A 19017-nucleotide genomic window follows, 5' to 3' on the forward strand; every position below is an offset into this window, starting at 1 on the left:
TAAAACTCTTTCGGATGAAAACAGTTTCCTGAAATCCACAATTAATTCTTGTCCCTAATAAAGCAGGTTCATTATGGTATCACTTTAAAGCAAGAAGACTATACCCTGAAGTCCAGGGGCCTGGAGCTCAATCCATGTCTCCACACGGGTGGCAGGGTCTCCTCTACTCGAGCCATCATCAGTTTCTTTCTTGGGTGCGCTTATCAGGAAGCTGGGTCAGAAATGTACCTGGGACCTGAACTCAGCCATCTGAAATGGGTTGCAGACATCCCAAGCAGTGTCTTTTTTTTTTTTTTTTGACAAGCGGAGTTAGACAGTGAGAGAGAGAGAGACAGAGAGAAAGGTCTTCCTTCTGTTGGTTCACCCCCCAAATGGCTGCTATGGCTAGCGTGCTGCGCCAATCCAAAGCCAGGAGCCATGTGCTTCCTCCTGGTCTCCCATGCAGGTGCAGGCGCCCAAGCACTTGGGCCATCCTCCACTGCCTTCCCGGGCCACAGCAGAGAGCTGGACTGGAAGAGGGACAACCGGGACAGAATCTGGCGCCCCAACCTGGACTAGAACCCTGGGGTGCCAGCGCCGCAGGCTGAGGATTAGCCTAGTGAGCCACGGTGCCAGCCCCAAGCAGTGTCTTAACAACTGTACCAAATATTGGCCCCAAAATACCATTTTTTGTAAGACACCCCAATTCATTCTTAATTTAAACAAACAAACCAACATAAACCTTACTTCCTTTTGTCTTGCTCTGATATCTTTTGCTATAACTGAATACTACAGACAAGGTAATTTTTAAAGATAAGAAATTTGTTTCTTTCTTAAAAACAATATATATATATATACATATATAGTTATATATGTATATATATATATATATATATATATATAATTTTGAAAGAGTAAGAGAGACAGAGATCTTCCATTCGCTGATTCACTCCCCAGATGGCCGCAGCAACCTGGTCTTGGCCAGGCCCAAACCAGGAGCCAGGAGCTTCATCTTGGTCTCCCATGTGGATGGCAGAGGGCCCAAACACTTGGGCCATCTTCTGCTGTTCTTCCCAGGCCATTAGCAGGGAGTTGGATCTGAAGTGGAGCAAGCAGGACACAAACTGTCACCCCTATTGGTTTCAGGTATCTCAGGTGGCAGCTATACCTTCTATGCCACAATGTTGCCTCCCCCCGCCTCAACACACCTCTCTGCCAAAATTGTTTCTCACCATTCTGGGGCTAGGCAATCCGATAGGTTGGCTCTGCCTGTGCTGAGGGCTTTCTTGCTGCTTCATAATATGATGGGAGATATCACCTGCTGAGACGCAGCAAGCATGCTAGCTTGTTTCTTTCCCTCTTCTTCTTCTTCTTTTTTTTTTTTTTTTTTTTTGACAGGCAGAGTGGATAGTGAGAGAGAGAGAGACACACCTCTAAATACTATCAACATATAACTTAAGGGACTATGTTTCTAACACATGAATTCCCATGAACACACCCAAAGCATAGCACCTTTCTTCACTTTTCCTGGTAGTTTTGGCTGAGAAGTCCAGAGGCAGGCACTGGGGCACCGCAGAGTAAGTTATCACTTGTGATGCCTGCATCCCATATCAGAGTTCTAGTTTGAGTCCTGGTTGCTTCACTTCTAATACAGCTTCTTGATAATGTGTCCTGGGGGAATGAATGATGATGCGAGTGTTTTGGTCCATGTAATCCACACAGAAGACCAGGTTAGAGTTCTAGGCTCCCTGTTTTGGCCTGGCCCAGGCCTGGCTGCTGTACCATTTGGAGATTGAGCCAGTGAATGGAAGATCTCTCTCTCTCTCCTCTCTCCCTCTCTTTCTTCCTCTCTCCACCTTCCTCTGTCTCTCTCTTTCTGTCGCATTGCCTTTTAAGGGGATGAAAATAAATAATGTTTTAAAAGTCTATTCTGGTGAGAAAATTAAAATTTTTTGACTTACTCATCTATAACTTTTTCTTCAAGAGAGAGAACTAGCCACTGATATAAAAAACAAAACAAAACAAAACCCCACTAGTTCCAAAAACATTGTAAAGGCTAAGACCCTTCTTTCACAAGAAAAGACTTTTTTCATTTACATCCATATAGAAAGACAACCAGTAGCCTCAGTTCTCTACATTTTTAATTCTTGGTTATAAGTGCATTCAGAACATATTTTATCTAAAAATCCCACTGATCAATTGTGGCTGCTTGGGAATAGAAAAGTTGGGGATCTCCATTCTGCAAGGCAGAAAATCCTCTCTGAAAAGGTCTTCAAACTGGTGTTCAAGATTGATGTTACACTGGTATTCAGATAATTTATAAAATAGGATGTATTGGAAGATACCACAAGCTTTCAGACAAACTACAGATGGTGCCAACACAATGGCTCCCTTGGCTAATCCTCCACCTGCAGCACCGGCATCCCATATGGGCACTGGGTTCTGGTCCCGGCTGCTCCTCTTCCAGTCCAGCTCTCTGCTGTGGCCCGGGAAGGCAATGGAGGATGGCGCAAGTGCTTGGGCCCCTGCACCTGCATGGGAGACCAGGAGGAAGCACCTGGCTCCTGGCTTTGGATTGGCGCAGCGCCGGCCGTAGCAACCATTTGGGGAGTGAACCAACGGAAGGAAGACCTTTCTCTCTGTCTCTCTCTCTCTCACTGTCTAACTCTATCTGTCAAATATAAAAAAAGAAGACAAACTACAGAAATGATACACACAAAAAGCCATAATTGGGAGTTCCTGCCATCTACCACACAATGAAGACTTGATGGGTGGGTCAAATAATGAAAAGTGGCCTCAAAGCATTTCAGTTACCAAGGGAAGAAAAATCATAACCATATAAACAGAAAGAAACTTGTTCAAGATGCAGAAATCAATACAGGCTAAAAAAAGTAGGAAAAAAGCCAGCCCACATTGGATTGACTTTGAGATTCAAGAAAATCAGGCCTTTAATTCAAAGGTCTGTCCACTTTCTGGTCCTGATGGGTGCATTGACCTGGACATCTCAGTGGAATTCCAGCGGGAAAGACAGAGGCAGAAACAAAAATGTTAAGAAAGGAATTTTTATACATGCTGAGAATCATAAGAAAACTAGACTTTGTATGTTTCACGACTTTGTAAAAATCTGGCTACCATATAAAAAATACAAAAGTCATATAAATGGTTAGTAGAAACAAAGTTACCAAGCTATGCATGGTCTGTTCATAGTAGAAAAGCTTCAATTTTGTCACATGTTTGTCCTCATCTCAAGAGTCATACCTATCTGTAGTGTAGGGCTCATCACCATTTCTAGGATCTTCCTTGCCTTCTGCTGAGCCTCTACTCTATGGCACTACTATCACATTACATTGAGAGGATCCAGATCATAATTATGTTTCAGATTTTTTTTTTGCTTAGCAGAATATCAGAGAACAAATAATTAAATAACTTAAGAATAGTCTTCAGGTCAAAATAGGAGACAGGAATGTCCATGGAACTAACTTGTCCTGTCCAAAGAAAATATTCTCCTTTGAATAGTGAATAATTTGACCAAATTCACTTTCTGTTGGATTGCCTTTCTTTGGAAGGTTAATTTTGTACATAATATTGATTCTAGTGCTCTAGCATATTCAGTCTTCTTTGGAAAACCTTATTAACATGTTCAAGTGATATTATACATTGAATTCTACTTATAAATTATATATATGTTTCCTAATCCAATATAGTCATCATTGAAAGAATTTAAGAATGCAGGAACATTTATTTTTCTTATTATCTAAAAGAAACTTCTATATTTTATTTTTAGGTTAAAAAGTATTCCAGATAAAATTGATAAAGTTGACAGTAAAGTTAAAAGAATTGGACCACATATAGAGATCTTCCAAGTTTTCCGAGAAAAAAACAAATTTTTAATGAGCAAGAAAATGGTTAAAATGATTACCACAATGCAGGCACATGTCAGGGGGTGGCTTGAACGCAGAAGATTTCAAAGAATAATGACCAAGGTAAGGCACTCATTAGATATTGTGTAGATTCAATTAAGTAGCATTTTGAATAGTCACCTGGTCGGTATGTCTTAAGATTTTTTGTAAATAAAGTCTGTCCACATACTTTTGAGTGAGAATATGTTATGAACACATTGCTATACAGAAAGTTTCAGATTGTACCAAGTTTGAAGCTCTGGAAAAAGGCCTGGTATATCCCTACCTCAACAGTTTTGGTGCCACTTACTCTTGAATCAGGATGAAGTATGTTTCCACTAAAATTGTTCCCTCATTGCTATCTGTTCTCGGTGTAGGACAACTTTCTTCCACTTCCAATACTCCTGGACTACACACACACAAACACACACACATGTGTAGATGTGCATAAACATAAATATCTACCTAGAAAACTTTTAAAAAAACACTTCTTAAAATTTTATTTGAGGTCCTTGGCCCATCTCTTAAGTGGATTGTTTCTTTTGTTGTTGTGGAGTTTCTTGATCTCTGTGTAGATTCTGGTTATTAATCTTTTATCTGTTGCATAGTTTGCAAATATTTTTCCCATTCTGTCAGTTGCCTCTTCACTTTCCTGACTGTTTCTTTTGAAGTACAGAAACTTATCAATTTGATGCAATCCCAGTAGTTAATTTTGCCTTTGACTGCCTGTGCCTCCGGTGTGTTTTCCAAGAAGTATTTGCCGGTGCCAATATCTTGCAGTGTTTCTCCAAAGCTCTTTAATAATTTGAAGGTGTCAGGTCGTAGATTTAGGTCTTTAATCCAAGTTGAGTGGATTTTAGTGTAAGGTGTAAAGTAAGGGACCTGCTTCATGCTTCTGCACATGGAAATCCAGTTTTGCCAGTACCATTTACTGTCCTTGCTCTAGGAATTGGTTTTAGATCCTTTATCAAATACAAGTTGGCTGTAGATGTTTGGGTTGATTTCTGGTGTTTCTATTCTGTTCCATTGGTCTATCCATCTGTTTCTGTACCAGTACCATGCTGTTTTGATAACAACTGCCCTGTAGTATATCCTGAAATCAAGTATTGTGATGCCTCCAGCTTTGTTTTTGTTGTACAAGATTGCTTTAGCTATTCGAGGTCTCCCGTGTCTCCATATGAATTTCAGCATGATTTTTTCTAAATCTGAGAAGAATGTCTTTCGTATTTTGATTGGTATTGCATTGAATCTATAAATTGCTTTTGGGACAATGGACATTTTGATGATACTGATTCTTCCAATCCATGAGCATGGAAGATTTTTCTACTTTTTTGTATCCTCTTCTATTTCTTTAAGATTTTGTAATTCTCATAGTAGAGACCTTTAACGTCCTTGGTTAAGTTTATTCCAAGGTATTTGATTGTTTTTGTGGCTGTTGTGAATGGGATTGATCTTAGCAGTTCTTACTCAGTGTGGCATTGCCTGTGTATACAAAGGCTGTTGATTTTTGTGCATTGATTTTATATCCTGCTACTTTGCCAAACTCTTCTTTGAGTTCCAATAGTCTCTTAGTAGAGTTCTTTGGATCCCCTAAATAAAGAATCATATCGTCTGCAAAGAGGGATAGTTTGACTTCTTCCTTCTTAATTTGTATCCCTTCAATTTCTTTTTCTTGCCTGATGGCTCTGGCTAAAATTCCAGAACTATATTGAATAGCAGTGGTGAGAGTGGGCATCCCTGTCTGGTACCAGATCTCAGTGGAAATACTTCCAACATTTTCCCATTGAATAGGATGCTGGCCATGTGTTTTTCATAAATTGCTTTGATTCTATTGATGAATGTTCCTTCTATACTCAATTTGCTTAGAGTTTTCATCATGAAAGGGTGTTGGACCTCAATAGACATTTTTCAAAAGAGGAAGTCCAAATGGCCAACAGACACATGAAAAAATGTTCAGGATCACGAGCAATCAGGGAAATGCAAATCAAAACTACAATCAGGTTTCACCTCACCCAAGTTACAATTGCTCACATACAGAAATCTACCAATAACAGATGCTGGAGAGGATGTGGGGAAAAAGGGACACTAATCCATTTTTGGTGGGAATGCAAACTGGTAAAGCTACTATGGAAGTCAGTCTGGAGATTCCTCAGAAACCTGAATATAACCCTACCATACAACCCAGCCATCCCACTCCTTGGAATTTACCCAAAGGAAATTAATTTGGTAAACAAAAAAGCTGTCTGCACCTTAATGTTTATTGCAGCTCAATGCACAATAGCTAAGACCTGGAATCAACCCAAATGCCCATCAACAGTAGACTGGATAAAGAAATTATGGGACATGTACTCTATAGAATACTATACAGCAGTAAAAAACAATGAAATCCAATCATTTGCAACAAAATGGAGGAATCTGGAAAACATCATGCTGAGTGAAATAAGCCAGTCCCAAAGAACAAATATCATATATTCTCCCTGATCGGTGACAATTAACCGGGTACCTAAAAGGAAACTAGTTGAAGTGAAATGGACTCTATGAGAAACAGTGACTTGGTCAGCCCTTGCCCTGACTGTTGATGAACAACTTAATGCATTATCTCTCTTAGTATTTTTTTTTTTTGGTTCTACTTAATACTATTGGTTGAACTCTGTAATTAATACATAATTATTCTTAAATGTTGAAACTTAACTGAAAAGTGATCCCTGTTAAATATAAGAGTGGGAATAAGAGAGGGAGGAGATGTACAATTTGTGTCATGCTCAATCGGACTTGCCCCAAATGGTAGAGTTAGAAACGTGCGTGAGGATTCTAATTCAATCCCATCAAGGTGGCATATACCAATGGCATCTCACTAGTCCAAGTGATCAATTTCTGTTCAAATTGATCATACTGATAGGACAAGGGTCAAAGGGATCACATAAACAAGACTAGTGACTGCTAATACTAACTGATAGAATAAAAAAGGGAGAGGACGATCCAACATGGGAAGTGGGATACACAGCAGACTCATAGAATGGCAGATGTCCTAAACAGCACTCTGGCCTCAGAATTAGCCCTTAAGGCATTTGGATCCAGCTGAAAAGACCATGAGAGTATTTTAGGCATGGAAAGCCAAGACACTATGGCAAAAAAAGGACCTAAATGAAAGATCTCTGTGAGTGAGATCCCAGTGCAAAGAACAGGTCATCAAAGAAGGAGGTACCTTTCTCTGAAGGGAGGAGAGAACTTCCACTTTGACTATGACCTTGTATAAATATGATCAGAGTCAGCGAACTCAATAGGCCTCCAAATCCTTGACAACTCATGACAAGAGCCTAGGGAGATTATTGACACCATAAACAAGAGTGTCAGTTTGTTAAGGCAACAACAGGAGTCACTGTGCACTTACTCCTCATGTAGGATCTCTGTCCTAAATGTGCTGTACATTGTGATTTAATGTTATAACTAGTACTCAGACAGTATTTTATACTTTGTGTTTCTGTGTGGGTGCAAACTGTTGAAAGCTTTACTTTATATATAAAAAATTGATCTTCTGTATATAAAGATAATTCGAAAATTATCTTGATGATAATTGAATGGGAGAGGAATCGGGAGATGGGAGGGTTGCAGGTGAGTGGGAAGTTATGGGAGGGAAAATGCCATTGTAATCCATAAGCTGTATTTTGTCAATTTATATTCATTAAATAAAAGTTAAAAACAAAAAACCTAATAGAAAGTTGAAACTCGAAAAAAAAATTATTTGAAAGTCAGAGACAGAAGTCTCCCATCTACTGGTTCACATTCCAAATGCCCCACAACATTTTGTAGTGAGCCAGTAGCCTGGAACTCAATGTAGGTCACCCATGTGGTTGGCAAGGATCCATGTATTTTAGGCATCATCTATTGCCTTTCTGGGTACCCATTAGCAAGAGGCTGAAACTGGAAGTACAGCACAGATTCAAACCCAGGCACTCAGATATGTGATGTAGTCATCCGAAGAGGCATCTTAATTGCTGTGTGGAATGCCCCTTCTCCCCCCAGGAATAACTTTTATAAACAGCAGTCCTGATTTTCAAAATAAATTAGGATGACCCATTTTGAATGGGCAAATGCAGAAGAATGTGAGTGGACATATCTTGGAAAACATTTGAGAGAATCCAAAACATCCTGTCCTTGAGGCTTAAAGCTTAGAAAGTAAATCATAAAGAGAAGAGTAGATCAGAAGTACCCAGTTCAGATCCTTGTTTTTCTGGGAGGAGTCCTGGAGAATGTAATTGCAGTCTGAGAACATGTTGATCCTGTTAGAGATAATCTGTTTATCTCTGAGTATAAATTTATACTCAGACATGTATATTCATTATACTCAGACATGCACAATACACATACTTAGTTCTGATTAAATGTGATAAAGAACGTAAAACTCTGTCACAAAGCAAACAGTCAATATACTTTTTTGTAGAGTGAGAGACAGAGAAAGATCTTTTACCTGCTTGTTCACTCCCCAAATGGCTACAACAACCAGGTTTAGTCCAAGCTGAAGTCAGGAGCCCAGAATGTCATCCAATTCTCTCACATGGGTGGCAGGGGCCCAAACACTTGGGCCATCTTCTACTGCTTTCCCAGGTGCATTAGCAGGGAATTGGATCAGAGGTAGAGCAGCTAGAAATTAAACTGACACTATGATATGGAATGCTGATATCACAAGCAGCAGGTTAATCCACTGTCCCACAATGCTGGCCATAACAGTCCATATACTTAATCCTTCAGTAATTCTGTGAGGCACCTGCTATATTTATTAAATAGATGAAGATCTATATAATTGAAGGTTAGACTGATTAAGTCATTCACTCAAAGGCAAACAGTTTGTAGGTGACAGACCCAGAATGCAAAGTCATGTCTCACTGACTACAAAGACCAGGATTATTACTCCCTAATCTAATCTAGAGCCATGTTCTAGATCCATCTCTTTAGCTCCAGACCCATATACCCATATGCCTTATCTTCTGATAAATTCCAACTCATCTCTCAAGATTGTTCTAATGCACTGAGACATCTCCCTTGTCCATCAGTTAGAATGAATATTGCTATTCTTCTAGTCATTATTACACCTATTCTTTACATTACAATCTTCTGTCTATATGTTTATCCTGGATAGTATAATTTATATGACCTTTGTGTGAGTTTGCAATCATTTTGAATTACTATCGCTACATAGCATCTTGATATAATATAGTCTCTAGTATTCTCACTATATGCACTTATGTTATTTTTCTTGTTTACATGATTGTTTGCTTTTTTTATTTTGACTAAATAGATTGTAAACTCTGTGAGGATAAGAATGTGTTTTGTATGGTACGAATTGCAGTGTTTCCAAATTCTTAAAACAGTACTTAGCTTATGGTAGACTGTCCAGAAATATCTGTTGGGTCAGTACTGAAATCCCACAAGGATTCTATTTCAAATACTGGCTGTTTACTTCTGATCCAGCTCCTTGCTTATGCACCTGGGGAAAGCAGTGGAGGATGGCCCAAGTCCTTGGGTCCCTGCACTTATGTGGGAGACCTGGAGGAAGCTTCTGGTTCCTGGCCTTGGCCCTGGTCATTGTGGCCATTTGGAGAGTGAATCAGCAGATGGAAGATTTCTCTCTCTCTCTCCTTCTCTGTAGTGCTGCTTTTTAAGTAAATAAATAAAATCTTTAAAAAAAACAACTAGTAAATTAATGAATTAAATCAATAAAATGTAATTGTAAAAATTTATTATAGTACTCTAAGTATATATATCCTTTTTAAAAATTTTATTTAAGGTATACAAACTTCATGCACTTCATATATACAAATTTAGGATCATACTGATTCTTCCCACCCTACCCTCCCTCCTACCCCCACTTGCACCCTTCTTCCTTCTCCCTCTCCTATTCCTGTTGTTATTTACAAAAATGTATTTTTAGTTAACTTTGTAATCATGAGATTAATCCTACACTAAGTATAGAGTTCACAAATACTATGAAGAAAAAAAAAAAACACTGTTTCTCAACAGTCAAGAAAAGGGCTGTTCAAAAATCATAGCATCTCAAAGTGTCTATTTCACATCTATAGACTACTGTTTAGGTTCTCTATTAATTACCAAAATTGAGGGAGAATCTATGGTGTTTGTTTTTGGGGACTGGCATATTTCACTAAGTATAATTGTTTCCAGTTTTATAGATTTTGTTCCAAACGGCAGGATTTCATTTGTTTTTACCATTGTGTAGTATTCCATAGTGTATATCTACAATACTTTCTTTATCCAGTCATCAGTTGATGGGCATTTGGGTTGAATCCATATCTTAGCCATTATGAATTGAGCTACAAAAATCATGGGGGTACATGTCACTCTTTCATATGCTAACTTCTTTTGTCTTGGGTAATTTCCCAGGAGTGGGATAGCTGGGTCATATAGGCCTATATTCAGATTTCTGAGGTATCTCCTACTGTCTTCATATTGGTTATATCAGTTTGTATTCCCACCAGCAGTGGAATTAGGGTACCTTTAATGTTTTCACTAGCATTTGTTGTTTGTTGATTTCTGTAAGGTAATCATTCTAACTGGGGTGAAGTGAAGCCTCGTTTGCATTTTGATTTTGCATTTTCCTGATAGTGATGTAGAGCATTTTCCATGTTTGTTGGCCATTTGAATTTCCTGTCTTGAAAATACCTGATCAAGTCCTTTTCCCATTTATTAATGTGGTTGTTTTCTTCTATTTGAGTTTGATGAGCTCGCTATACATTTTGGATATTAGTCATTTATCAGTTTGCAAATATTTCTCCCATTCTGTCAGTTACCTCTTAACTTTTCTGAGTGTTTCTTTTGCAGTGCAGAAGCTTCTCAATTTGATGTAATACCATTTGTCAATTTTGGCTTTGATTTCCTATGCTTCTGGAGTCTTTTTCAAGAAGTCTTTGCCTATGTCAATGTCTTACATGGTTTGCCCAATGTTCTCTAGTAATTTGATAGTATCAGATCGTAAATTTAAGTCTTTGATCCATTTTGAATGGATTTTTGTATAAGGTGTAAGATAGGGGTCTTGTTTCATATTTTTCGCATGTCGAGATACAGTTTTAACAGCACAATTTGATAAAAGGAAGGTATGGCTCCATGGATTGACTTTTAGCTTCTTTGTCAAAGATAAGTTGGTTGTAGATGCATAGATTGATTTCTGGAGTTTCTATTATGTTCGATTGGACCACATGTCTGTTTTTCTGCCAGTACCAGGCTGGTATGATGATAATAATGTAGTATGTCTTGAAATCTGATGCCTCTGGCTTTGTTTATAATATAGGATTAATTTAGATGGTTAAATTCTCTTGTGTTTTCATACTAATTTCAGAATTGTTTTTTTCTGGATCTGAGAAGACTGTCTTTGGCATTTTTATTAGGATCACAGTATGGACATGTTGATGATATTGATTCTTCAAATCCATGAACCTGGAAGATTTTTCCATTTCTTGTGTCTTCTTCTATTTCTTTCTTTAATGTTTTGTAATTTTCATCATAGAAATATTTGACATCATTGGTTCAGTTTATTCCCAGGTATTGAATTCTTTTTGTAGCTGTTGGGGATGGGATTGATCTTAGAAATTCTTTCTGAGCCTTGGGATTTTCTGTGTAAACAAAGACTATTGATTTTTGTGTGTTAATTTTTTTCTCCTGGCACTTTACCAAAGTCTTTTTTGAGTTCCAATAGTCTCTTAGTGGAGTCCTTTGTATCCCATGTATGTGGAATCATATCATGTCATCTGCAATTAAGGATAGATTTGACTTCCTCCTCCACAATTTGTATCCCTTTGATTTCTTTTTCTTGCCTAACAACTCTGGCTAAAACTACTAAGACTATATTGAATACCAATGGTGAGCGTAGATATCCTTTTCTGGCTCCGGATCTTAGTGGAAATGCTTCCAACTTTTCAACATTCAATAAGATGCTGGCTTTGGTAAGATACACGGTAGCATTTTGATATTTTGCATTCTCTGAGACATTTTTATGGCCTAGCATATGGTCTATCCTAGAGAAGGTTCCATGCAATGTTGAGAAGAATGTGTTCTGCAACTATGGGATGAAAAAAAATCTATAAATAATAGTTAGATCCATTTGGTCAATAGTATAGATTAGCTCTGTTGTTTATTTGCTGATTTTCTGTCTGGTAGATCTGTAAATTGATGAAAGTTGGGTGTTGCAGTCCCCCATTTCTATTGTATTATAGTCTATCTCCCTTTAGATACATTAACATTTTTTTTAAATAGTCAGGCACCTTATAATTGGGTGCATATACATTTATTATAGTTACATATTAATCGATCCATTAATCATTATATAGCGCCCTTTTCTTTCTCTCTTTTATTTTTACTGTTAGCCGAACCTTTTATTTCAATTTTATAATTCTATGTTTACTGCATTGAGAGGTAAAGATATAAAATATATGTCTTACTTTTGAGCAGATACATATTCTGTTCCCTGTTCCTTCAAAGTCAAGAAAAACAAGGTTTCAACTGATTAACCATGGGGAAGGAATAGAAATAGGAACATATTGAAATGTCTGCTGTATGCCTGTTGTTGGTACTCACAAGAGCAGTAGCTATTACCTACATCTGTCTTTCATTGAAGAAACCACATTTTTGGGAGGATCAGAAGCTAAGTCATGTAGCTAAAAACTGTTTTGCCACACATTTAGGAAGAAATCTCAGTTCCTTCAGCCAAGCATTGTACCTGGATTTGCCTGCTCTGATTGTATAATTACTGTGGCATTATTGCATAAAAATTCTGAGATCACAAAACTTGTATTTCTCTGATGCTTATGAGATTCAGAGGACTAATGCTGCTCTGAATACTTCAGATTTTGGAGGTGTCCAAATTCAGTGTGGTATGTAATCCTCCTAGGCCTTCTTTTGTAAGAAATGGACTCAGAGTAGGTATCTAATGCAAAAATAGCTGGGATCACCATTTCACCTTTTTTCCCTGAGGGTTTATACACACACACACTCACATGTATACACAAGCATTCTTTTTTTTGAGGAACTTAATTAACTTTGAATAAGAACCCAGGAATGATACGTCTTTTGTGAGCACTTAGACATAGCTATGACTTAGGAGACAAAAGAATATCCTCCACTTGGCCAGCGCTGTGGCTCACTAGGCTAATCCTCTGCCTGCGGCGCCAGCACACTGGGTTCTAGTCCTGGTCGGGGCGCCAGATTCTGTCCCGCTTACTCCTCTTCCAGTCCAGCTCTCTGCTATGGCCTGGGAGAGCAGTGGAGGATGGCCCAAGTCATTGGCCCTGCACCCGCATGGGACACCAGGAGAAGCACCTGGCTCCTGGCTTCTGATCAGCTCGGTGCGCTGGCCACAGCGTACCGGCCGCGGCGGCCATTGGAGGGTGAACCAACGGCAAAGGAAGACCTTTCTCTCTGTCATTCTCTCTCACTGTCCACTCTCCCTGTCCAAAAAAAAAAAAAGAATATCATCCACTTAATACACTAAAATGAAGTAAATCTTTGAGAACATGTTATACTTTAACTCTCATAATCTATCTCTATGAGGACAGAGGTCTTGCATGGGAAGTTAGTTCAAGGTGACACCTGTTGTTAATTTAACAATTAACAGTCTTATGTATGCCATCTATGATCACATCCAAGGCTCTCGACATGAGCTGCCTAGGCTATGGAAGCCTTTTGAATCCACAAACTCTTGTCAGTATTTAGACAAGGCCATAAGCAAATAGAAATTCTCTCCTCACTTCATAGTAAATTACATCCTTCTTTGATAACTACTTCATTCCACTGGGATCTCACCAACAAAGATCCTTCACGTAGGACACTTTTTGCCACAGTGTCATGGCTTTCCAAGCTTCAGATGATCCCATTGGTTTTTCAGCCAGACCAGAATGCCTTAAGGGCTAATTCTGAGATCAGAGTGCTAATAAAGCTATTGTCATTCTTTGAGTCTGCTGTATGGATGGACTGCTTCTATGTTGGAGCATTCATTGCTTTTTTTTTTTTTCAAGAAAGAGTATATTTTATTGTTAGCAAAATATGTCTCTGTAAGAACAGTACATAATAAAAATACTTGCAAAATATCTATTGGAATATGCCAATACTGAAGTCGTTGGATAAAAAATAGAACATATGCGTTAATGATGATCAATATTATTTCTTTCTTTTTTTTTTAATGGCTTCTCCCCTCCCATAACTTCCCTCCCACCCGTTTTTTTTTGTTTTTTTTTTTTTTACAGGCAGAGTGGACAGTGAGAGAGAGAGACAGAGAGAAAGGTCTTCCTTTTGCCGTTGGTTCACCCTCCAATGGCCGCCGCGGCAGGCGTGCTCCAGCCGGCGCACTGTGCTGATCGGAAGGCAGGAGCCAGGTGCACTTGGTCTCCCATGGGGTGCAGGGCCCAAGCACTTGGGCCATCCTCAACTGCACTCCTGGGCCAAAGCAGAGAGCTGGACTGGAAGAGGGGCAACCGGGATAGAATCCGACGCCCTGACCGGGACTAGAACCCGGTGTGCCGGCGCCACAAGGTGGAGCCATGTTGAGCCATGTTGAGCCATGGCGCTGGCCTCATTGCTTTTTAATTGCATCTGTTTTTATTACCAAACACTTAGTTTGAAGAAAAAAAATTCCTTGACAATCAAGACAAAGACTGTTCAAAGTCATTGCTTCTAAAAATGTGAATTTTCACTTCTGCAGATTGCCTTTTAGGTGCTCTATTAGTTATTACAGATCAGGGAGATCATATGATATTTTTACATTTGGGACTGGCTTATTTCACTTAGTATGTTTTCTGGTTTAATCCATTTTGTTGCAAATGACTAGATTTTTTTCTTCTGTTATATAGTATTCCAGGGTGTACATATCCCATAATTTCTTTATACACTTTTCACTTGATGGGAATTTGGTTTGATTTCATATGTTAGCTATTGTGAACCGAGCTTCAATAAACATGGGTGTGCAGATAATTCTTTGGTATGTTGATTTCATTTTCTTTGGTTAAATTCCCAGGAGTGGAATGGCTGGGTCATATGTTAGGTCTATATTCAGATTTCTGAGGCATCTCCATAATGCCTTCCATTGTGGCTTTGCCAGTTTACATTCCTCCCAACAGCGTCTTAGGGTATGATTTTCCCCACATCTTTGCTAGCATTTGTTGTTTGTTGATTTCTGTATTAAGGCCATTGTAAGTGGTGTGAGGTGAAACCTCATTGTGGGTTTTTTTTTTTTAACTTTTATTTAATGAATATAAATTTCCAGTGTACAGTTTAAGGATTACAATGGCTTTTCCTCCCCATAACTTCCCTCCCACCCGCAACCCTCCCCTCTCCCGCTCACTCTCCCTTTCCATTTGCATCAAGATTCATTTTCAATTCTCTTTATATACAGAAGATCAATTTAGTATAAAGATTTCAACAGTTTGCACCCACATAGAAACACAAAGTGAAACATACTGTTTGAGTACTAGTTATAGCATTAAATCAAAATGTACAGCACATTAAGGACAGAGATCCCACATGAGGAGCAAGTGCACAGTGGCTCCTGTTGTTGACCCAACAAATTGACACTCTAGTTTATGGCGCCAGTAACCACCCTAGGCTGTCGTCATGAGTTGCCAAGGCTATGGAAGCCTTCCAAGTTTGCCGACTCTGATCATATTTAGTTAGACAAGGTCATAAAAGACAGGGTGAGGATAGTAACCAATGATCCTACGAGTGGCATTTACCAGGTTTGAACAATTATACAGCATTAAGTGGGGAAGAGGACCATCAGTACACACAGGTTGGGAGTATAGCCATTGGTGGTAGAGGTTATGATTACAAAGCAATGAGGCCCAAGTGTGCTAAACAGGGTCTAGAACAAAGGACAGAGTCATTATTAGAGGAGCTAAGAAAGGTGCTGTCTAAGCTACAATTAAGTTTTCTGATTGAGAGGCAAATAGAACCTGACAGAAGGGGCTTGATAATAATCTGGTGGGCTTTAGACCTTGTAAGTTAAGAGGCCCAGACCTATCTATCTCTTCACATGGGGTATATCCTAAGGGAAGTTTGAACCTCCTAGGGGAAGGCACTCTGTTGACTTTCATTACTTGGCTGGGCTGGGAGGAGAGCTGGCCAGGTAAAGGCAGGGGGCATCTCTAACAAGAAATTTACAGTTCTGCCAGCAATGTTGCTGACCCTACTTGACCATGTCCTCAGCTACAGTGGTCACTTTGGAAGTTGGGCTGAGTGAAGGGCTTTTCAGCTTAGAGCCAATAAGATCTGTGGCTCTGACCTGGGCATCCTGCGACTCCAGGGCAGGTCCATTTCCAGTGATCCAACTCAGCTGGCATAGCTGCCAGGGCTCTTCACAAGCTGACTTCTGCTGAAGCCCAGGCTTACCACATTGAAAGCCACTGCAGTGGACTGGCCTGTTGGGTCTGCTTGAGGGCAGATCACTGTACAGATCAGCCATTAATAGGCCTGCCACCCCTTGCTTCTGATGCCTAGCTTTCTTTTCCTCCTGGTTTGTGTTAAAGCAGACCAGAGAATGCAAGTCAAGGTGTGCCCAAGTCCCATCTCTAATCTTCGGTGGCCTGAACTACAAGTCTATAGTCACAGGCATGTTCTGTAGTAGTTTTTCTAAGGTAGACAATGCCCATGAGGAAAATTATATTCTCACTTTAAAACTTTCTATCCCTTTGGTCTGAAAGGGAGGTTTTTTCTACTTACTGTTTACTTCGCTGGTGGCGAAGTAAATCTAGCTATGAGATTATAATTTAAGCTCTTATTTTGGCTATGCTATTACAGAAAAATGTTAGCCATCTCTTTTATAAGTTCTAAAGATTAAATTGTGCATCCTACAGATTCCTTCATAATAGAATTAGTTTCCTACCTTGAAGAGAATAGAGAAATGAAAGAACAAGTTGGGCTTAGAATAGAGAAATTTGGTAGCAAGTCCTAGATCGCTTGCTGACAATAGCAATATCACATGAATACTTAGCAAACAGTTTCAACCATTAGATAACAACTTAAGAAAACATTTACCAGAAGGTCCAATGCCTTCTATAAATTTTAAGAATCATGTATTTGAAAACACCTCTTAAATATCTAACATGGTGTAGTTTGTTTAACCAGTAAAGTTAAGCACAACCATATAAAATGTTTTTAGTTTCTTTCTACCAACAAGTTTAAAACATATGATACACAGATTCAGGTCCCACAAATTAAAATGTATCTTTGATTGATTTTAGCAGCTTAACTTTATGGACAATCTTATCTATAAGCCATTTAAAATAAAACTCTTAATAGAATTTCCCCATGTGGACATCCAATATGTACACACATATAACATAGCATAGTAGACCAATATGGCAATTTTAATAATAGCTTTTAAAATCTTTAACTCTTTTTGTAGATTGCCAATTGATTTGAATTGCTTTTTGTTTTTAGTAACCTCAGTTAACCATACTTTCTCTCGGTACTGTTAATACATTATTGGCTTCATCTGTTTACAGAGCCATCCCAAAGTACTGAATACAATAGAAGTGGCTGGGAAAAGTCCATAGGAACCTATAGGAGGACAGCTAAACACAGAACCAACAACGCTTTAGTTTTATGAGCAGCAGATCATATATAACTGTGGATGACAAAAGACTTTAAGTCGCCATGTTTAAAATTATAAACTCATCAACCAACAAGAGGCACTTGCTTACTTCACAGTATTTTTGAAAGCACCTATAGGATTTTACAAGTATTTAACCCTTTAGGCCTCTGGGGCTTTCTCATTAAGATAATTATCATGTCTAGTAACACAAGATCATTAGACTTTTTAATTCTCAAACATTTGTATTAATAGCATTTTCCATTATAGAAACTAAAGTTTGGTACCACAACACATCTTGACAGTCCTTCTAATATAATCCAAATAGCCTGATTAGTTGGTGTCTCTATAAGATGAGAGACATAGGTCCTTCGATTTTTTCAGTTGGGCCCAAACTGGAAAAACCAAAGTCCAGGATTTACTGGAAATTTTAGAGACCAGATTGTTTGAAACTTTGATTTTTTGAATGCCTGTCAAGAATGCCAAGAAGGCTCAAAATCCAAAATATCTGGTTGAAATAAGATTTCTTAAAATCATGACATAACATAGACCAAATTTGATCTTGTTACAAGGTGATTATTCAAATCTTTGAAAATAAGCACATATTTACATAACCCATAGCTCTTAATAAAAATTCAGCTGTTTTTGAACAATTAGAATTTAACAGACATCAAGAGAACATAATAGATTACTTTAACACATTGCTTTAACAGAGAATCAGATTTTAATTCTATGTCAAAGAGAAATTGAGCTTCCTGTGATCTTTTGCTGTGAGGTTTCCTTCCTTTACCTTCTTTCATATTGGTGACCATGTTTCTGTGTTTCTGTGTGTAACACATCTTTAAGCATCTTTTGCAGGGCAGGATGAGTGGCAACAAATTCTTTCCGTTTCTGTTTGCTATAAAAAGTCTTAATTTCACCTTCATTCACAAATGAGAGCTTTGCAGGATATAATATTCTGGGCTGGCAGTTTTTCTCTCTTAGTACCTGGGCTATGTCTTGCCATTCCCTCCTAGCTTGTAGGGTTTCTGATGAGAAGTCTGCTATGATTGTAATTGGAGATCCTCTAAGAGTAATATGATGTCTCTCTCTTGCACATTTTAGGATCTTTTCCTTATGTTTCACTGTGGTGAGTTTGATTACAACATGTCGTGGTGAGGATCTCTTTTGGTCATGTTTATTAGGGGTTCTATAAGCTTCCTGTACTAGGATGTCTCTGTCCTTCTCCAGACCTGGGAAGTTCTCTGCAAGTATCTCACTAAAAAGGCCTTCTAATCCTTTCTCTATCTCCATGCCTTCAGGAACTCCTAGAACCCGAATGTTGGGTTTTTTAATAGTATCCTGTAGATTCCCGACAATATTTTTTAGATTTCTAATTTCCTCTTCTTTTCTTTGGTTTGACTGTATACTTTCCTGTGCTCTGTCTTCTAAGTCTGATATTCTCTCTTCTGCTTCGCCCATTCTGTTTTTAAGGCTCTCTAATGTGTTTGTCATTTGATCTATTGAATTCTTCATTTCATTATGATTTCTCGTCACTATCAGAGTTTCTTGTTC

At 38.6% G+C, this 19017-nt stretch overlaps 1 protein-coding gene across 1 annotated transcript in view; it reads left to right on the forward strand.

Annotated features, from left to right (window-relative positions):
- IQCM (IQ motif containing M) overlaps positions 1–19017 on the forward strand; it is a 431659-nt gene that overhangs the window by 181147 nt on the left and 231495 nt on the right. Inside the window, 1 exon segment of the mRNA XM_062198888.1 lies at positions 3764–3962. Coding sequence (XP_062054872.1) covers positions 3764–3962 — 199 coding nt within the window.

This window comes from Lepus europaeus, chromosome 8, assembly GCF_033115175.1.
Source record: "Lepus europaeus isolate LE1 chromosome 8, mLepTim1.pri, whole genome shotgun sequence".
Taxonomy (NCBI): domain Eukaryota; kingdom Metazoa; phylum Chordata; class Mammalia; order Lagomorpha; family Leporidae; genus Lepus; species Lepus europaeus.